Here is a 21890-nt window from a genome sequence, read left to right on the forward strand (position 1 = left end):
CGTTTTGTCCTTTATGAAGTTCCTGGTCCTCCCGTGCTTCCGGTGTATCTTTTGTCTTTCCATACACGCCCAGAAAACCTAGAATATTCACACAAAGATTCTTGGTCAGGTGCATCACGTCGATTGCAGAGCGGACTTCCAGGACTTTCCAATATTCTAGCTCCCAAAAAATAGATTTCTTCTTCCACATGGACGCGTGTCCATCATCGTCTTTCGGAACAGGTCATTTGCTGGACCCTTTCCAAAGATAACATTTAAATCCTTGACCATGTCAAATATATCAGCACCACTACGGGGGACAGGCTTCGGACGGCGGTCTGCCTCGCCATCGAAATGCTTGCCTTTTTTCCTTAAGGGATGCTTGCGCGGAAGGAAACGACGATTGAACGGGTACACAACTTTTCTGCTTTTTCCCAAATATTTACTTTCAGTCTCATCTAAACAGTGTGTGCATGCATTGTATCCTTTGTTCGTCTGTCCTGAAATGTTACTGAGAGCAGGCCAATCATTGATGGTTACGAATAGCAACGCTCGTAGGTCAAATTCTTGCTCCGTGTGCTCATCCCACACACGTACACCTGGTTTGGCCCACAACTCCAAAAGTTCATCGACTAATGGCCTTAGGTACACATCAATGTCGTTGCCCGGTTGTTTTGGGCCTTGGATAAGCACTGGCATCATAATGAACTTCCGCTTCATGCACAACCAAGGATGAAGGTTGTAGATACATAGAGTCACGGGCCAGGTGCTGTGACTGCAGCTCTGCTCCCCAAAAGGATTCATGCCATCTGTACTTAGACCAAAGTATAAGTTCCTTGCCTCACCTGCAAAATCCGGGAACTCTCTCCCGATGTTTCTCCACTGCCGACCATCAGCGGGGTGCCTCAACATCGCGTCTTTCTTACGTTCTTCCATGTGCCATCGCAACAACTTGGCATGCTCTTTGTTTCTGAACAAACGTTTCAACCGTGGTATTATTGGAGCATACCACATCACCTTCGCAGGAACCCTCTTCCTGGGTGGCTCGCCCTCAACATCACCAGGGTCATCTTTTCTGATCTTATACCGCAATGCACCACATACCGGACATTTATTCAAATTCTCGTACTTCTCACCGCGGTAGAGGATACAGTCATTAATGCATGCATGTATCTTCTGCACATCTAATCCTAGAGGGCAGACAAGCTTCTTTGCTTCATATGTACTGACGGGCAATTCATTATTTCTTGGAAACAGCTTCTTTAATATTATCATCAATTTCTCAAATCCCGAGTCAGTCACACCGACCTCTGCCTTCCATTTCAGCAATTCCAATATGCTACCCAGCTTTCTATGACCATCTTCACAACCTGGGTACAATAATTTGTGGTGGTCCTCTAACATCTTGTCGAACTGTAACCTCTCCTTATCCGTGCCACAGTCTCTTCTTGCATCAGAAATGGTCCGACGAAGATCATCATCAACAGGATCATCTGATGCCTGTTCTTCACCTCCTTCTTCTTCATTGTCGTCAATTGCGGTATCAAAGTATTCAGAGAACATAGATCGGTACTTGTCATCATTATCTTCTTCTTCATCGCCGTCTTCCATCATAACCCCTTCTTCTCCGTGCTTGGTCCAAACATTATAGCTGGACATGAATCCAAACCGAAGCAGGTGGCTCTTAATGTCTCTTGAGCAAGAGTAATCCTTCTCGTTCTTACATTTTAGACATGGACAGCACATAAAACCTTGCTTCGACTTGTTGGCCTCGGCCACAAGCAGGAAAGAATTCACGCCCTCTCTGAAAGCGGGAGCACATCGGTTACCGTACATCCATGGATGACTCATCTGCATCATAAGTACAATTATATATGTATCAGATGCAATCACCTTGCTAAAATTAGTATTGTACGGACTATGCATATATATATAGTCGAGAAAATAGCTGCTAACCTTTTAGGATCAAAAAGAGGAGAAATCTTATCAAATAAAACCAAGTGGCATCCCTCTCACAAGCATTCCATCAAACACCTCTTGTGCACATGTAGAAAAAATGAGCTAGCATACACCTCCACCTTCACCACCAAGGAAAAAATGAGGTGGGGGGTGGCTGGCTGCTTCTATATATAGGCATGGCCCTTTTGTCGTGGGCCGTATTACGACCCGCGACAAAAGGGGTGCCGACAGGAGGCGCCAGCCCTCAGACCCCTTTTGTCGCGGGTCGTAATACGGCCCGCGACAAAAGGGCGCGACAAAAGGCCCTGCCCGCTCCACATGGTTTCGGGGCGACGTGGCCAGGCCATTTGTCGCGGGTGCAGGCGCGCCCGCGACAAAAGGCTCCCACGGAAGCCCTGTTTTCCACTAGTGGGATGTGCAACCTTTTTTCTTACTCCTACATTAATTAGTGGAATATTAGTGCAACCCTACTGGAGACTTGCAGAAATATTAGTGTGTGCTCGATCCTGTCACACTGTCTTGTCTCAGGAACACGGTGCTCAACGCGGAGTCTTGAGGAATGAGGACGGTGCAGCGTACGCGGAGACTGCCCGGACGGCTGTTGCTCTGCATTATTGCGTTGCTATTTCCGAGCCTGGCAGCGTATGTGAGAGGTGCTGCCATTTTTTCAGCTTTGATTTCATGTGCTGTCAATTTACACGAAACACGGCCCTGCTCCGCGGCTGTCCTACCGGAGCTGAGAGAGCTCCTCTCTACGCCCAAAACCAGAAAGAATCGTCTTTATGCTTGGTTGGCTAGCTGGTGGCTACTAGTACTGGTACTTGATTCGATCGGGTTCACAACAAAGAGCATATTTCTCTTTGCGCGTGGAGCCGTCCACAGCATGGACAATCCTCCTCCGGCCGGCGAGGTGAACAACGCGGGCGCCAATCCTCCGGCCGCCGGCGTGGTGGGGAACGTGGGCGCGAATGCGGCCGCCGGCGCGGTGAACAACGTCGGTGCCAATCCTCCGGCGGCCGGCGTGGTCAACAACGTCGGCGCCAATGCTCCAGCAGCCGGCGTCGCCAATCCTCCGGCAGCGGCGGTAATATATCGTTTCTAATATATCTCTTCTTTGTTTAACTGCGTTAAAGGTGTTTTGATTTTGAGCCACGGGAAATGTAGCTTGGCTTTGTTGTTTCAGTTGCTCAGATTTTACTGGTTAGAACTTATAGCCTGAACTACACCGATCGCTAATTTTTTGGGAAGATCTGGCCAACAATGCTCTCTCATGTGTGCTTGGCCAACACAGATATAGATCATGCGAGGATAGATATTTATTAGACTTAATGTTCGCCTAGCTGATCGATCTCTGTAGGTGATATCTCGATATCGATTTTGGTAGTCAGTAGTTAGCTATGTTGCAAAACTCTGATTGATTTCATGACACACCAGCCAAGTTTAGTGTCCTGTCCTACCTTGACACCGTTGATAACTTGCAAAACCATGTACGCCTGCTGGTACCTTGAGCCGCTGATCAAACTGCGGGCTTCTCCTTTTTGAACATATCTTTTGCTATATCAGTAAAACCCAATGTGTTCATTTGAAACTGTAAAGCTTATTCCGATGCCACTGATCTTCGCAACTACTATTTTCCATAGTTATTTATCATGTATAGCTACACAGGTTGGGATTCTTCCATTGCGGGTGACTTGAGAACGAAAATGTGGAGCTAGTGTCGCAGCTGAACTGACATCTTGAGCTCAACTGCAGGAAGCTGCTGCAGTGGCTGCCGCTGCAGCGCAGGCGCGGCTCCGCAGGGAGAAGAGGGAGAGGATGGTTATGTGTGTGGTGTTTGTGGTCATCCTGGCAGCGTTTATAACTCTGATGGCGCTGTTGATGACGCATCCATGGGATGGCCAGTAGAGAGTGCTCGATCTGCAGTTCTGCAAACGGGCTTCATTCACTAGCAGCATCGTTGATACTATCATTCTCTTGTAGCACTTTGTTGAGATCGCGCTATGTGTAATGTGTTTATGTGCTCACAGTAGAGTAGGAGTAATAGATAATTTGATCCTTGTAATAATTAAACTCAGTAGATTTCAGTTTGGTGTGCCTAGCACTAGGACCATCCATCTGGCCTATTCGTGGTGAAGTAGGTAGTACTGCGAGTGCCATACTGACATCTATGTAGTTCGTTATGAGCAAGGTAAAATCTCGGACGGACACTGAATGTGGAATGATTGCTTTGGGGCAGTCTCAAGCCAGAGCTATAATATATCCACATAACTTTTTTGCATTCACCTAAAAACAATTATTATTCATGCGCTTCGAATTACTAGAGCTAGAAAAAACCTATTGCTATCATTTCTAGGATTAACACTAGAATCCAATCAAAAGTGGTGCACACACCTCTGATAACAAATCTGCCCAGAATCCTGCCAGTGAAAGGAGCTCTATGGAGCACTCGAAGAGTGGGAAAAAAAGGTGTTGTGGCATGCATCAGAGATCTGATGCATGACTATTCTTTAGATTTCATTGATATCCAGAAAACCATGAAAAAAGATTATAAGATGAGTTTCTTTCGGAAGCTCTGGACCCTGCCAATAACTATTTTTGGAAATGGACTCCTTCAGTTGGCAAGTCAGGTGGTATCTTTTGTGAAATTAAAATTGATTCCTTGGATGTGAATGTTGTGAACCATGGAAAATATATTTTGCAATTTGTGGTGTGGGATAAAAAATGTAACTGGGCCCTAATTGTTGTTTATGGTGCTCCACACGAGGCAAACAAACCCGAGTTTCTCACAGAATTAGCTTCCTTCTATCACCTCCTTATGCCCTACATTGTGGGGGGTGATTATAAATATCTTAAGGCAAAGTGGAGAAAAGAATACCAGCTTTGTGAGCAACCACTCATCTGACCTTTTCAATTCGATTATTCATACTCTTGGCTAGCGAGAAATTTACTTGCATGGGGGGAAATTTACCTGGTCCATAAACAGGCGTCACCTACCCTAGAGAAACTTGACAGGATTCTCATGACTCCTGATTGGGAAGATCTTTTCCCTTTAGTTTCAGTTAGGAAGCTAGTTAGGGAGCTTCTAACCACAATGCTCTTTTGCTGGATTCCGGTACCCTTCCGGCCATAGTTATCAGATCAAAGAGTTCCGGTTTGGTATTGCATAGTTAAAAAATGAGAATTTCCTCCCTTTAATGACTAAGATTTGGAATAAAAAGGTTTATAGTAATGATCCCATTGATATCATTAATATAAAGCTGAAACATTTCAAGAAATTCTTCAAATGCTGGGGCTCAAATCTTTTTGGGAACGCCAAGAAAAGAAAATTGGAGCACAAAGAGGAGCTGGCCTCCCTTGAGGCTCTCGAGAAAGTTTTTGAGCTACCTCATGACCTAAGCATTAGGAAAACTGATATATCCGTTGAATTGATGGAACTATATGCTAATGAGGAATTGTTGTGATTCCGAAAATGTCATGAGAAATGGTTCCTTGAATGTTATTCGAATACGAGTTATTTTCATAGTGCGGCCAAGGGTTGCAAGCGAAAAATACCATGCACTCTCAAAATGATAATGGCCTCAACATTGAAGGGACTAGTGAACTAATTGAGCATGCAACAACTTACTACAAAAATCTGTTTGGACCAGCCCCGGGCAATTTATTTAAATTAAATCATAATATGTGGAAACCTCATGAAATATTGAAAGATGAGGATAATGAGATACTTAGTAAACCCTTTTCAGTGGAAGAAGTTAAAGAGGCCCTCTTCTCCATGAGAAAGAACAAAACACCTGCCCTAATAATATTCCGATAAAATTCTACCAACATTGCTGAGATATTGTTAAGAGTGACATCATGAATTTGTTATGTTCTTTTCACGCAGGGTCCTGTATTGTGCAAAGGCTCAACTATGGTATTATAAACCTTCTCCCTAAAACCTCATATGTTGAGAAGATTAGTCAATACAGGCCCATATGTTTGCTCAGCTGTACATACAAGCTTCTTACTAAAGTGCTTACATCAGGGTGGAACCCTTCTTGGGCAAAATTATCATTTCCCACCAGAATGCTTTCATAAAAAAGGGCATATTAAATAATTGTGTGATCTCTTTGACTGAGATGGCCTTGGTTTGAATGGATAACCTCAACACTAGTAGGAAAACACTTATAGATAGAAATAAATTATGTGGCGCATCTAAAAAGGTGTGCTTCACAAAAATATTTCTGTGGCACATGCAAACCATATGCGCCACAAAAGTTTTGGCATTCTATGGCGCATGCAACCCATATGCGGCATAGAGAAATGCACATTTCTGTGCGCCACAGAAATTCTATATGCGCCACATAATTTTTTCGGATGTTTAAATTCTAGATTTTTTATAATTTTAGATTTTTCTTGAAAATGTAGAATTTTCAAAATCTTTTCCAATTTTTGACCTTCTGGGATTTATAGGAGTTTTAAAATTAGTTCTTCTGAAATTTCAAAAAAATTATATTGTTTAATATTTGATATTTTAACATTTTATGATTTTATAGTTTTTTGTGAAATGGTCGTTTTATTTTAAAATTTTAGACGTTTTTGAAATTTTAGAATTTTCTTAATAGATTCTTTTCCATTTTTTGAACTTGAAGGATTTTTTTTGGAAAAAATTTAATTTCTTTCAAATTTTCTAAAATTTTAGAATTTTTACATTTTTTTAATTTTTCGAAATTTGATTTTCACTTTTTTCCATTTTATCCATTTATATATTTTTTAATTTTTTTTACATTTGTAATTTTTTTGATTTTTTTAAATTCCCTTTGAAATTTTTGATTTTTTGAGAAATTTTAAAACACACCTAAACACATATAGATATACACATAAACTACACACACATATACACAAACAATTCTTAAGAGTGTTGATATGATAATAATATCAATAAGAACTTTAGGAGTACAAGGGTAGCTCAATCAAATAGAACTCAAAACTTAAGCGTGTATATGTTGGAGGAGTTTGAGGATGTTTGACCTAGTGGGAAGTCATCATTTTGATATCATTTGATTTATATCGAAGTGTGATTTGATGTCAAAAAATCGATTATCTGTGTTTTTCCAAAAAAAAAAATCTCTGAATTTTTCGATTTTTTTTTGAATTTCTTTGTTGGTTTTTTGAATTTTTTGAGAATTCTGTGACGCATATTGTGTGGATGCGCCGCAAAAATGTGAGAACTTTGTAGCGCATATAGATATGCACCACAGAAATAAAATTTAGTGGCGAGAATTCTCTAGCGCATCTCATATGCACCACATAATTTTATTTTGGTGCGCCACAGATAAGCTATTTCCTACTAGTGCAATAAGCCTTGCTTTGAATGAATGAAGGTCAACTGTTTGCCTCCCACTTCCATTTAAAAAAAAGGTAAATGTTGGTTAGGCATTTTATAATATGCCCTGTAATTAAATATTGCACGGTAGGTATTTTTTTGTATGCCCTTCTTATGGACAAGGCGTTTCTTAACCCGAGCTCATATACTCTTGGTTAAATAACTTTTTTTGGAAAAAATAAAAAAAAAGTTCTTTAAATTTTGGACAATAAGCATGAACAAGTGTTCTAAATATGTAGTGGTATTTGCAAAACAGATAAATCGAAATGATGTAAGCAACAAACTAGATGTTCCAAACAACAACGTATTTTTATATTTTTGCACTAACCACTGCATATTTTCTCGGAGAATCTGGTGTGCAGTTAGAACACGTGTTCATGTTCATTGTACACATATTTCATATTTTTTTATTTTCTTTTATTAATTTTTTATTCTTTCAGGAGCACATGAGCTTGTGTTCAGAATTGGTTTTTTTACCCTAAAACGTATGTATTTTAGTATGCCCCCCTTAAAAAGTGTCGCCAAACGCAAAAAGGGTAGTTACTTTTTTTTATTAGTGATTTGCTAGTTCTCAGCTAGCTGAGACCTAACTTCGTCCTAGTCAAAGTCTTACATCATTTGATTTGCATCGTGATTCGTGCTATTCATGAGTTGCAACATGAATTACAACTGAAATGTGATGACACCATCTAGCTGAGAAAGAATTTACTTCTCAGTCGACTGAGAAATAGTCACACCTTTTTTATTATGCCATTTTTAACATATCTGCTATACTTGTTGTAAACTTGTTAAGCTCGGATGTTGTAGCATCATGAAGTCCCCGCTAGGATATATGCCGGAACATGTAATTGCATTTGATATCCTTTGCTTTCCTTAATTTAAATTCGGGCATGTCGGTGCATTTCAAACAAAATAGTGCTACGATAGTACAAGACATGCATGGTTCTTTCTCTTGTAGTACTTCCTCACACTGGAAGTAGAACATGGAATATCAGTTTGTTTGGTTATTAACTTGCATTTCCCACCAAAAGTAGTACTCAGTACCTGCCATCTACCATGTACGTAGTTTTTTGTAATCCAGGTAAAATCTCGGATTGCTGCGCACTACAAATTTAGCAATAGTCTCTAATCATTTTCAGCGTTAGTAAGCATATCGTTGTCTGACCGTGTACTTGGTGTGTGTATACGCAGTGCAGTACAGTGTGCTCGATATGATCCTGTCACACTGTCTAAGGTACAAGTTTTTCTACGGAATCTTGAGAGTATGCTGTAACGTGCTCTCCATAATTGCGTTGCCGTTTCGGAGCCAGTCTAGCTGCTTTTCACGAGAGACAGAGAGGTCCTTCCATTTTTACACGGAAGAGGGCCCTGTGCTGGGGCGATCCTACCCTGCAGAGCCGTGAGAGCTCCGGTACGTACACCCAAAACCAGAAACAAACGTCTTCATATTGGCTGCCTACTTGATTCCATCGGTGCGCAAACAACTGTTCAGTCCACACCTCCATTTCTCACAGACGCTTCACAGTCTCGCACCCTCGCTTTGCGCGTGGACAGCATGGCCAACCCTCCGGCCGCCCGTGTGGTGATCAACGTCGGCGGCAACCCTCCGGCCGCCCGTGTGGTGGTGAACAACTTCGTTGCCAACCCTCCGGCCGCCCGTGTGGAGAACAACAACGTTGGTGCCAACCCGCCGGTCGCCGGCGTGGTGAAAAAGGTGGCTAATCCTCCGGCAGCGGCGGTAAGATTTTTTCTGTTAACATGGTGCTCTTCTTTGCTTACGTTTTGATTAACTGCTTTCCGTGTGAGGTGTTTTGGTTTCTAGTTACGGGAAACCTTGTATAGCGTTCTTGCTTCAGTTGGTCAGATTTACTGGTTAGAACTTGTTTTCTTTCTCCGAGGAAGATTTACACAGATATAGATCTTGTCAGAACTTGTTTCGGTTGCTCAGATTTACTTGTTAGACCTTTTCTTTATGCGAGCAAGATTTACACAGATTCAGATCATGTGAAAACACAGAGTTTGTTTTTTATTTATATTCCCATCCCTCTCTTTAGCAGATCAATCTCTGTACTGAACAAAATGATAGTTGACACATCAAGATTTCCCTAGGTCTAGACAGTGGACACCTCAAGATTGACACCTCAAAACTATAGATATGCTGCAAAACGCTGATAGATAAACAAACGAGCCGAGCTTACCTTGACATCGTTTTTTTTTTTTCGAAACGGGAGCCCTCGCCCCAGCGCTGCTGATACTTTGAGCTGATCCACTGCAGGCTGCTGCCGCAACTGCAGCGGAGACCGCCATCCGCAAGAAGAAGGACATGGACAATCCTCCGGGGGCTCCAGCGGCGCCAGTGGCCAATCCTCCTACACCTCCGGCAGTGATCGCAGCGTTCAACATCACGGTCATCAACCCACCGGCGGCAGCAGCACGGGGCCCCAAGGTAACGTGGTTTACAAGATCAGCCGTGTAAATATGTATCGATGCTGCTTCTCTGTCCTTTCTTACTTGAATTTGCCTTGTTTTCTTCACGCGGTCGGCAACACAATAACTTATACTTCGTGACAATTGCTTTAGGGGATTAAAGATGTTTTGGTTCGAGCTTTTTTTTTCGAAATGGGGAATGAAACCCCGGCTTCTGCATCGTGATGATGCACACGGCCTTTTATTAAAAGAGTAACAGTACAAAATTAAAACAAGTCAGGCATCGCCTAGAGCCGATACAAGAATCAACCAGCGAAAAAGAGCTAAAGACACCGGATTACACATCATTGTATCCGTCTATTTTGCCGCCAGCCAGCCTGGCACAAGATATCCTGAGCGACCATCTGGAGCCGTGTGCATCCAGTAGCCATAGCATCCCGCTGTCCCTCCGGTGACAGAAGAGCCCACAACTGGACCCAGTGTGACACCATGTGGATAACCTGCAAAAAATGAAAAGAAGGTTTCTTGTTAAAAATAATATCATTTCTTGTCTTCCAGATAGACTAACATAAGGCAGAAACCCCAATACGGATGAAAGCCTTTGATTGTCTATCAACTCCGTTCAGCCAATTACCAAACATATTAGTAATATTGGTTGGAGGTGGGAGAGCAAAAGTAAAATTGATTGAACGCCAGAGAATTCTAGCTAAAGGGCAAGTGATGAACAGATGCTCAATAGTCTCCTGCTCACCACAAAAAACACATTTGGTACAACCATTCCATCGTCTTCTGGCTAAATTATCTTTAGTGAGTAATACTTTATTGCTTAAGAACCACATAAATATTTTTATCTTTAAAGGAACTTCAACTTTCCAAAGATACTTTCGCAAAAAAGGGGTATGGTCATTCATAAGATCCTCATACATAGATTTAACTGTGAACTCGCCATTTGTTGTCAATTTTCAAGTAAATCGATCATTCTCATCAGATAAAGTAATCCTCATAAGTCTTCGACATAACTGTAACCACAAAGTCCATTTGTTTCCCACTAACAGTCTTCTGAAACTGATATTCAGAGGCGTTTGGGCTAACACATGGGCTACTGTTACATTCTTATGACGAACAATACTATATAAGGATGGATATTGTTGAGCTAATGGTGTATTTCCTAACCAAATATCTTCCCAAAAACGGATATTGGTACCATTACCAATCTGAAAAAAACCTCTTGTAAAGAAATCATCTTTAACCTTCATTAATCCCTTCCAAAAGGGAGAATCTGTTGGTTTAGCTTGTACCTCAGATAAGGTCTTTTGTCTTAGGTATTTATTCTGCAGTAACTCCTGCCACACCCCCTCGTCATTAAGAAGTTTATAAAGCCACTTACTCAATAAACATCTATTCTTCAATTCTAGGACCTCAATACCAAGACCCCCTTGATCATTGGGTCTGCAGACGATATTCCACTTGGTGAGCCTATATTTTCTTTTGTTTTCCTCAGATTGCCAGAAGAAGCGAGATCTATAAAAATCCAGTCTTTTCCTGCCAATTTTAGTCTGGTATATGTGCTCTTGTTTCAACTTGGCCAGATCTACTTTGTTGGTTGTAGGCTTAAAAGTAACCTTGACATCATTGATAACTCTAAAAACACGAACGCCTGGTGGTGTTGCGCTGCTGGTACTTTGAGCTGATCCACTGCAGGCTGCTGCTGCAACTGCAGCGGAGACCGCCATCCGCAAGAAGAAGGGCATGGACAATCCTCCGGCGGCTCCAGCGGCGCTAGTGGCCAATCCTCCTCCTCCTCCGGCAGTGGTCGCAGCGGTCAACATCACGGTCATGGACCCACCGGCGGCAGCAGCACGGGGCCCCAAGGTAATGTAGGCTTGTAGCTACACGTAGAGACACATAAAGATCATATCTAAAGTCTACAATCTATATATATGCAACTTCTTTGTCTCTCACTCTCTTTTTCCAAAACTTCTGCTAGATCAGTAAACCCAATGTGTTTAGTTTTAAATAGCCGGCTATAGCCCCGTTATATCCCGGCTATAGCCTTTCGAGTAAGGTGCCGCTAAAGTCATTCGCGTGCTAAAAGGTGGCTATAGCCCGCTATAGCCTGGCTATAGCCCTTTTCGGAGGTCGCGGCTATATCATATAGCCGGCTATTTAAAACTATGATTTAAAACTGTAAAGCTTATTCTGATGCCACTTATCCTCTCAACTAGGTAATATTTCCCTTTTGTTTATCATGTATAGTTAGACAAACACAGATGTTGCAGTTCTTCCATTATGGATGACTTGGGAACGAAAATGTAGAGCTGGTGTCGCCGCTGAACTGACTTCTTGAGCTGAATTGTAGGAAGATGATGCAGTGGTCGCGGTCGTCGTGGGAGCCTCTTTGGTTGTGATGGTGCTGCTGATGTTGTTGCTGCTTCCTTGAAACTTTCAGACATGGGTCTATCTTCCACTTGCAACACTTTCTTCAGATCAAGCTATATGTGTTCATGTGCTCAGTAAAGAAGTAGTAATATAAAGTTTGGTCCTTGTAATAACTAAACCGAGTAGATTTCAGTTTGGTGTGCCTAGAAATAGGAACACCAGGTTGCTCGATCGAGTGATCTGTTGTTTGCTTCGTTAAGTAGCATACTACGAGTGCCATCAACTCAGTGCATTATGAACCACGTAAGATCTCATATAAGTACTGTGTGCGTGATACTGAATGTGGAACGTCTGATATGGAATTGTCTCAAATCAGTACTCTATTAAATAGAGTTAATATGTATTTGCATTCGCCTACAAATAGAGTTAATATGGACACAAACTCACCCTTCTTCCCGGTGTCCAGGCGCTCGTTCCAATCCTCCGCCCGCATAGACATCTACTCGACGCCATGGAAAATGGTGGTTGGCGTCGATTGTGTATACGATGTGGTCACAAATGCAAAAGCAACAGAAGACGATGAAGGAGGAGGACCACCGGATGAAGTTTGAAGCTTCAAGATCTAGGGTTTCGGGCATGTGGTTGCGGATATTTTTTCATGGAGGAGGGAGGCGGCGGAGGCCGGGGGATCGGATCAGCGAAGGGGTTCGTGCCTTAAGAGACGGAGGACAATTTTTGTGACAAATGTCCACCTGCCCCAATGAAATTCCAGAAAGTAGCACCTGTGAGCGAATTTGCCAAAAGTAACATGGCGGCACGATAGACGCATAGAGACACCCGTTAGCGACATCACAATTTTGATCATTTCAATAAACACAATTCATTGATCAAAATAGAGATATTAATTGTGTCAATTAGAGCGGATATAATCGTAAATAGATAGAGATGTGGAAGAATGAAGTGGCGTCACATATAGTAGCCGGAGATAGGGAATTTCCCCTTTATATTTATTTTTCCTCACTCATCTGCTAATGAAAACTATCCCTTACTGTATAATCACGACATGATTTCCATGTATAATCAGTGATACCGCAGTGGCACGCACACTCTGCTTACTGGTCCTCTACTATTGAGACCAACACAACTCACACGGAAAGAGCAGTCGTGGTAGCTAACAGTGTCTAACTATACCGCAGTAACCAATGACACGTAGACTGTTGGAAAAAAAGAAGTTTGTGCAAAACACAAGTCGTGGTAGCTGCTCATATAAAGGAGTTTGTGTACAACACGGACATGTAGACACGTTGATTTTGGTACATGTGCAAGTTTTGTTTCCATCTAGGTATCTCTAGGAGGTCATTAGGGAAAATACATGCACAATATATTTGATGTAAACTAAGATGTGGCGGGTAATACGTGCCAAACTATAAAGTGTTAAATTATTTTTCAATGCATATTTTTTATTAAAAAATAAAATATAAACACAAAAAGCTTCACATCAGCTCGCATATAAATTCACAACGTCTGATTGGCCCCTGAAGTTGAAAGAAGCCATAGAGATTGAAATCGTGTATAATTATGTGTCTCAATTTTTTGACTACATGACATTATTGTTTTTGGATTTGCAGGAAACATATTACTCCATCCATATCTAGACACATTTTACTTCTATATACCTGAATATTACAGACAAGTAATATTGATCGGATGAAGTGTTAACATTTTTTAGTGATTTTGGATTATACCATTTTCACTCTCCTCGAATTAATACTACCTCCGGTCCTGAAAAATCAACGCGCCCACCTACCTAAGCACACACACGCGCAGCTCTCCCCCGCGTCGATTAAATCCGACTGGAGGGAGTATGAACATATTTCTTACAACGATTTGGCTTTAATTTTTTTTTGTTAAAAAGGTACGATAGGAGACATACACACACTCTTTTGATATGTAGTTCCATGCCTCTCGACGATTTATGGAATGCTAAAAATAATAAGGCTTGATAGAGATAAAAAAACGGTAGGCGATTGTCCTATCATGCATCTTATTTTACGTATAAACATTTTCAAAGTCCTACGCCAGCATGAGAAAATAAACTTATCCAACTTCATTATTTATATTTAAATAATCAAGAGTGCCTAATTTTCTATCGACTTAGACGAAGCATCTAGACTATATTTAAGTACTTTTCACATTGTATATTCTTAGAAAATAGAGAAAAAAGTCGGTAAGTCATCGATAATCTAGAATTGTTTGCATCTTTCTATATTATATTTAAATAAGGACTTGCATGTTGATTGAAAAACACACGAGTCAAATATCTATTACTTTGATTATCGTTGTGAAGAGTGTCGATGCCTAAAAGTTCATATATTTTTTAACAAAGAAGAATATCACATGTCTAAAAACATAGGAAACAAAAGATATGAATATCCATTGCCGATTCATCTGCATGATATAATTAAGCTTATCAAAAATCATTATAGAACATCACGATTACATTTAACCTCGATGGAGAAGAAAAAAGCAAGTTAAGTGTGGCTTGATTTGTGTGAACTCAATTGGCAAAACCTCTTAGGCATCTCATCGAACACCTCTTGTGCATGTGAAGAGAGCAAAGCAATACACCCCTCTTGTGATAAGAAGTGAATAAAATGGCTAAGTGTGGCTCACACTTGGGCAGGGGCAAGGTTATATAGGCAGATGGGGACTTTGTCCCAGTTGGTAATCCAAACTGGGTCCAAAGGGTGGGCCTTTGGTCCCGGTTTGTGATACAAACCGGGACTAAAGGCATCCGAGCCCTGACACAGCCTGCCACGCCCTGCCGATGGGCCTTTAGACCCGGTTTGTATCACAAACCGGGACCAGTGCCCCCCATTGGACCCGATTTGGTTCAAAACGGGAACATTTGCTCCCAGAGGCTTGGGACGAAAGGCCTCTTCTCAACTAGTAAGAAAAATAAGATATCTGAATGTTTTCATGACTTATTAACAAAAATGGTCTTTCTTAAGAAAATTTATTTTTCTCCTCCATTGCAAATATCACATAAACACATAATCTTGCACTTCTCATGTGGACTATATTATTTTTGATCATGACACATATAATTTTATTGCTAATTACTGCTAATCTAAATATTATCACGGCATAATATTCCAAAAACACAGGGTTTACCTTCTCGGTTTTTTTGAGCCAAGTCAGCGGCAGGTTTAGACTTCACAAGGATAGTTGGTGCATAGTTAGGGGCAACAACAGCTCTACCAGTATCCTTTTTTGCCTCATGATTATTCTCAGCCAGATTAGTACCTTTCTCAATATCAGTAGATGCCTCTCCTGTCGCACTTGTAGTGGTCATTGGGGATGTGGTGCCAGCGGATGCTGTCGCCAAGAAAGTGGCAAGACGTTGCTCTGATTGTCTTCATTGGAAGTGGGAAGCTTTACCTCCTGGTGAGAAGAAGTCCTTGATTAGTGTTCCCTCCTTCGATGACTTGGACAAAGTGGATGGTATACAGGTCGTCGTCATGTCTTTTAGTTCTACTATCTCTATTTCCGCTTGGCAGTCATCTGATGTACCTCATAAGGCGAAACTCGAGAAGGTATGGATCCATGTTGAGGGAGTGCCCCACACTCTGTGGCTTTTCTTGGGACTGTGGAATGTGGGCTCTCTTATATGCAAAACAATGATGTGGATCTCCTTAGTCTCAGATGCAGGGCGGTTGTCCATATATCCAGGTGGCCATGTTTAATTTCAGGGTACTTGACAGGTCTCTAGATGATATTGGGGTGTTTGCTAAATATGATGCAGTGGTCAAGCTCAAGGCGTATGAGCTCCCTTTTCGCAAGGAGCTTTTTGATTATGTGTCAGGACCAGATTTCGTTCCTTTGGTGTGGGTAAAGAAGGATGATGGTGATGAGGGTGGTGATGGTAATGGAGATGGTGTGGAATTATCCTATTGGATACCTCTGAGACTAGGATGGGTCCTTCAGAGGCCACTATGTCGCAGGTTCAACTAGGTGGATCGGGGGTTGCTCTTTCTGGTGGTATTCGTACGGCAAATACGCAGATTGCGGTGACACCTTTCAACCCCAACGATCAGACACCTCGTGTCGCAGGGTTACGGGTGACCAGCCCCACCCTGGAGAGACATTCTACACCCTTGTTGTGCCCTAGAGTTTCTGCGGAAGAGTTGAAGACAACTTTATCATCTTTGTTTTTTTCGGAGCCTTCAGCAGTGGGATAGGTGCCGCTTTCGCGTTCTACATCGACATCTCCGAGGACGGATAGACCTTCTCATGGCCGGGTCTGTACCCTTGGCCGCACTACTCTAGCGGCTGCTAGGCGAGCCTCCACTGATTCATCGCCTTCGCTGCTGGGCTGGAGGTAGCCTCGCGCCATTCTCCTATGGTGCTCGGGCCGGCTGGTTGCTCGGTGGAAACGATACCACCGGGGCTGCAGGAGATTCGGAGCTTCCCACCACCGTGATCTCCTAGGACCCGCTAGGAGGTCCCAGTCTCCCCTTCCTGAGCGGCCGCGGCTGCCACCACGCATGCTACCGCGCCTCCTCGGCATGCTGTCGTGGCTACCTGGCAGACTGCCATGAGTTTTTCTGCCGTCGCGTGGACATTGTTGTATCATTGGCCATGCTGCCTTCTTCGTTGTTGGGCATGACGCTTCTTCATCGTGGGCCATGACGACTACTTTGTCGACGATGTACGTTGTTACGCCGTTAGCCGTGAAGCCTTCTTCGTCGATAGGTGCTGAGGGCGGCGAGTTGGGCCACGTCGCCTCCACCACCGCTATGGCTGCTGCTGGCGGAGGGGCGCCTGCATTGCCACTTCCTCCCCTGATGTTGTTACCGTGACACATGCTGCTCTCAAGGGGGGCCTTCAATGCCAATTCTCATCCCTAGTGCTGCTCATAGGGGGGCCTTCATCGCCAATTCCCTCCCCGACTGCTGTTGCCATGCCGCATGATATGGATAGTTGGAGGGCTGCAGCGCCATCACCTTCCTCTCTGTTGGTATGGCTCAGCGCTCGACCTCCACGACGATATCTCGATGAAGTGCACGCCATGTCATGGGGACCGACGGTGTAGTGGACACTGACGAAGACACTTTGTCTAGGGCGATGCGCCGCTTGCGGCGGCGAACCCTTATTCAGTAGGTATTATTAGTTCTTCTAAATCGTTTTTTTGTCTTTTTCTATGCAACTATTTCTGCTAAGTTCAATAGTGTTGGCGATTTGCTGGGTACTTCTTTTGATGTTATTGTTGTTTCGACTAAGGCTTTAAAACATAGGGAGTTCGATAGGCTAAAATGCACTCCTATTGTTTCAAGTAAGTCGGGTACCTCTCTTATAAATGATGAGATTGAGGGATAGTATCAGAGGTAAATCTGGATGAGACGATGTTAGGTTCATGTTAAACTCAAAGCATCTAACCGAAAATCCATATCTTCATCTCTAAAGAGGAATGTATGGCCGAATAAAAAGATTAAGGTGACAAAATCTTCTATTGTTTTCAAATGAATGGCATGTTTAAGAATATGAGAGGTCTTCAAGACTTGGTAAACAATTACACGTTACGGAATGTATTTGGGGACATAGTTTAGATTTTGTTGCTATTTCTAAGACGGGCAAACGGAAGTACTTGACTAGTCTTCTAAAATCGCATTTTCGGAGGGGAAGATTTTGTTTGGGTATCTCGACCGCCTCGTGGGTGTTCTGGTGGTCTCTTAGTTGGTCTCAGATCCTCGACCGTGGAAATATTAGATAATTCGGGTGGTGATTTTAACATAAAACTTCACATCCGGAATAAGTCTGGTAATTTCATTTCGAGTATGGTTGTCGTATATGGAGCTTCCCATGTTGCTTTCAAACCTGACTTCCGATATGGGGTGGCCCGATCTTCTCAGTAAGCAACGGTGGTGATAGTGATCACGGGGTGGTGGCAGCGGAGAAACACGACGATGTAGTGGAAGATAACTTGTATGACGCAACGAGATCTCTCGATTGGTCCCTGTCGCCAATGCAACAGCTCTCAACCCTGCAAGATATTCGCTACTCCACACACTTGCGCACGTAGCCGCCGACCACGAAGCGGTAAGTTGCAACCGTCTAATTCCCAATGGAACAGCAGATCACACAAGACTTTTTCAGGATCTACACAATATCAAGCAATATGGTGTAGGGATTCAATAGTTTTGCTAGAGCAAACAACTAAGAACTAGGGTTTATTTTAAACGTGGTCTAAAGCAGATAGGGGGGCGTCCTGGGCACTTATATAGGCGTCCGGGACGACTTCTGGTCGAAAAGATACAAGAATAACCGACCCAGAATAGATCTGGTCGAGACAGACTCGGACGAATCCGGTCTGGAATCCGGTCAACCGGACCAGGGACCGGATCGGCCGGTCTGGCGTCCGGTCAACCGGGCGCCAACCGGGAAGTTGCGAGGTTTTCCGGTTTTCATCCGGTACGAGCATCGCATCCGGTTGGCACCCGGTCAACCGGGCCAGGGACCGGGCTGGCCGGTCTGGCGGCCGATCTAACCGGGTGCTGGACCGGCCTGGACGTCTTCTTCTCCTCTCGCGCATGCCTCCCGCTCCTCCCTCGCGCGTCCATGAGATATCTTCATGTCCAGCTCCATGTCCAGCTTCACGTCCATCTTGACGTCCGTCTTCATGTCCAGCTGCTCTTCTCCTCCTCGTGCGCCTCCTCTAGATACCCGATGATACATAAGTAATAGAACTTAGGCAGTATAAAGTTCTCATCAATCAAAGTACCGTTTAGAAACAAGTTCACCTGTTGTTTAAGTAGCTTCGCACGAGTCCTTGTAATTGGTCCAATCCAAACTTCATTGGACTTGAGCTTCACAGCAGGTTCATCTTCATTTATCAGTGACGGAGGTAATGGTGTAGTAGGGATGTCCTCATCAACTTCCTTCAAGAGATGGTTAATCTAGCGAAAGACTATCATTATAGCAGGGTATTTTAATTTGCTCAGATACCCTCACGAGAAGAGCAAGGGCAGGTTCGACAACCATTGGCCTTTTTAATTCAAGGTTAGTACTTGATAGTTTGGGTTTAAGGGAGATCTCGATGGTTGGGAGACAGTTTACCTAGGAAAATAGTTTTCTGGAGAATGGGAACAGAAATAACCTATGGTCTTTGTACAGGCTCTACCTCGGATCGAGGCTCTATCAGATCATGCTCCCATATTATTGACTAATGGAACTCTAGCGCCCAACTGTAGATGCTAGTTCAAATTTGCACTGGGATGGCTACATAGGGACGAATTCTCTGATATGGTCAAAAATGTACGGGAGAAGCTTGTCATTGGTCGGATCCCCATCCAAAGATGGAATAACAAATTGCATGCGCCCTATGTCGAGATTCGTTGGTGGGTGGGCACGACATGCGACTAGGGTGCTAAAACAAGAGAAACCCAGCCTATCATCGAATATTGATGAGTTAGAGGCAATCACAGAAGTGAGACCGGTGACTATGCGAGAAATTGATCATCTTAAAAGTCAATACAATGCAAAGTTTGCATGGTCTGCTGGGAGAGGAGGAACTCAAATTGTACCAGTGATCTAAGGCTTAGTTCCTGCTGAAAGGAGATTCGAATACGAGATACTTTCATAGTACGTGTTGCCAATGGTACACACAGGAAGAAACTCATTCATTCTCTTGTTCAGGAGGAGGGAATGATCGTGGGCCATGAGCAATATGTTACATCTTACTTCAAAGCTAAATTATCATTGGATGAATTTAGGATTGATGATATTCCACAAGTGTCCCATGAGGAAAATGCTATTCTTTCCTCTCGTTATTCATGAGGAAAATGCTATTCTTTCCTCTCCTTATCCATGAGATCCTGATGGTATTCCTGCGAAGTTTTTTCAAAACGTCTAGGACACTATTAATAATGATTTACTGGAACTATTCGCTGAGCTACATGCTGGACAACTGAGCTTTTCTGCATCAATTTCGGGGAGATTATTCTACTACCAATAATTAATGATGCGGAAAGGATTCAATAGTATAGGACAATTTATCTTCTTAATATTTTCTTTACAATTTTCACTAAGGTAGCTACTATTAGACTAAATTCGGTGGTTGATTATGTGGTGCGATCCACTCAGACTACTTTCATGCAAGGTTGATATATCCTAGATGGTGTAGTAACCTTACACAAAACAATCCATAAGTTGCACCGCAAAAAGTTGAATGGGGTAGTCCTTCAAATCGATTTTGAAAAAGCCTATGATAAGTACAAATGGTCTTTCCTGTAACAAAATCTCATAATGAAAGGTTTCTATGATGAGTGGCACGCTTTAATTAATAACTTTATTTTTGGAGAAAGTGATTTCATTAAGGTCAATGATGATGGTTGGTAGATACTTCTAGACAGAAAAAAGGTTGATGCAAGGTGACCCCCTATCTGCACTGTTATTTAGCATTGTGGCGGATATGATGGCTATTATTATTGAGCATGCTAAAATTGATGGTCAAATTGAAGGAGTGGTCCCCCACTTAGTTAATGGTGGTTTGTCTATCTGAAATTAATATTATCGGCATTTCAGAAGTTATCAGGTATTAAGATAATTTTTTATAAGAGCGAATTGTTCTGTTTTGGCGCCCAAGACGATACAAACCTATATGCCGAACTTTTCGGATGTGGGCCTAATCAGTTATCTGGGCATACTTATTCACCATCGTAGTCTCACGCTTTGTGAATACTTATTCACCATCGTAGTCTCACCAGAACGCCTTAGTAGTTGGTGACATGGGTATGCCTTATTGGGCCTACGGATTGTGTAACCCTGGTACGTTTTCGGGAGAAGCCCATAAGACCAAAAGATGAAGATAGCTAAATCCCAGAAGCCGAAGTATGTCGAATCAGGAAGGTCCCATTGGAGGAGCAGACATAAGTATAGTGACGAGGCTGCTCCCCGGCAATGCCCACCACGAGGGGCTTAGGATTGACGGAATCCTGCAGGCTGACACGAGACATCGGATACCAAAAAAACGAGGAGTGAGATTTACCCTGGTTCGGGTCCCTCGATGAGGTAAAACCCTTACTTCGTACTTCGGGTTACAATGAGGTTGTCGATAAGATATGGTGGTTGTCACGTCGAGAGGCTAAGATTCTAGGGTTCTAGCTCTTGACTTGCGGTGAATCTATATGTTGAAGTTGTGTGTCCCGGCAGACCATCTCCTAGCCTTTATATAGCAGGCCTGGTCCCGAGAGTTCTATCCGGACTCGACTAGATTACAAAGAGATCTATTGTAATCTTTCTTTGTATAGCGTCTTCTTACCTTGTTCGTCAAGAATCTTTCTTCGGGTAAGTCTCCTTCACTGGAACCGACATATAGGCCTACCTTGGTTGTTGGGAAATATTCATGGGCCCCTAGTTAGTCCGGAGGAGGTAGTCTAATGTCGGTTACCCGAAGGGTAATGCCCACATCAGTAGCCCCCGAGTGACTGGCCGAAGTAAAGCTTCGGATAGGGACTATAATTGCCTTTATCCGAATGTCCATAATTGATGAAAATACTTGATCTTTGTTTATCATTTTGAAGTCGAAACTGTTTGATAGCCCCCGAGTCTAGGGACGGATGCTTGCAACCATGCGTAGACTCAAGTTTTACTACTTGAAGATTCTGATGCCGATACTTTCTGAATTGCCTTTAGCATCCGATATCTTTTTATATATCGGGTCTTCTAAAACATCACGTGAGGTCATTTAATATGATTGTACGTAAAGGATAGAAGTAACGTG

The 21890-nt window shown here is 42.9% G+C and overlaps 2 protein-coding genes across 4 annotated transcripts; both read left to right on the forward strand.

Annotated features, from left to right (window-relative positions):
- Positions 1–2631: 2631 nt before the first annotated feature.
- LOC127333184 (uncharacterized) lies at positions 2632–4216 on the forward strand. The gene is made up of 2 exons (XM_051359513.2): positions 2632–3022; positions 3691–4216. Exons 1-2 carry the CDS (start codon positions 2822–2824, stop codon positions 3841–3843), a joined length of 354 nt encoding a protein of 117 aa, XP_051215473.1. The 5' UTR covers positions 2632–2821; the 3' UTR covers positions 3844–4216.
- A 4496-nt stretch (positions 4217–8712) lies between these two features.
- On the forward strand, positions 8713–12530 carry LOC127333185 (uncharacterized). Of its 3 annotated transcripts, none has more exons than XM_051359516.2 (5): positions 8713–9041; positions 9579–9749; positions 11146–11200; positions 11432–11602; positions 12090–12180. In XM_051359516.2, exons 1-5 carry the CDS (start codon positions 8859–8861, stop codon positions 12095–12097), a joined length of 588 nt encoding a protein of 195 aa, XP_051215476.1. In that variant the 5' UTR covers positions 8713–8858; the 3' UTR covers positions 12098–12180. The 3 variants fall into 3 exon arrangements, with proteins under 3 accessions (XP_051215476.1, XP_051215474.1, XP_051215475.1); XM_051359514.1 differs by having other exon boundaries at positions 8716–9041; positions 11451–11602; positions 12090–12530; XM_051359515.2 differs by lacking the exon at positions 11146–11200 and having other exon boundaries at positions 8719–9041; positions 12090–12530.
- Positions 12531–21890: the final 9360 nt, after the last annotated feature.

This window comes from Lolium perenne, chromosome 2 (genome assembly GCF_019359855.2).
Source record: "Lolium perenne isolate Kyuss_39 chromosome 2, Kyuss_2.0, whole genome shotgun sequence".
NCBI classification, from domain to species: domain Eukaryota; kingdom Viridiplantae; phylum Streptophyta; class Magnoliopsida; order Poales; family Poaceae; genus Lolium; species Lolium perenne.

Coding starts and splice junctions, on each gene's coding strand:
- LOC127333184 (XM_051359513.2), top strand. CDS start 2,822: ATGGACAATCCTCCTCCGGCCGGCGAGGTGAACAACGCGGGCGCCAAT. Junction 3,023..3,690: donor CCAATCCTCCGGCAGCGGCG/GTAATATATCGT, acceptor GCTCAACTGCAG/GAAGCTGCTGCAGTGGCTGC.
- LOC127333185 (XM_051359514.1), top strand. CDS start 8,859: ATGGCCAACCCTCCGGCCGCCCGTGTGGTGATCAACGTCGGCGGCAAC. Junction 9,750..11,145: donor CAGCAGCACGGGGCCCCAAG/GTAACGTGGTTT, acceptor CTTCAATTCTAG/GACCTCAATACCAAGACCCC. Junction 11,201..11,450: donor TGCAGACGATATTCCACTTG/GTGAGCCTATAT, acceptor CTGCAACTGCAG/CGGAGACCGCCATCCGCAAG.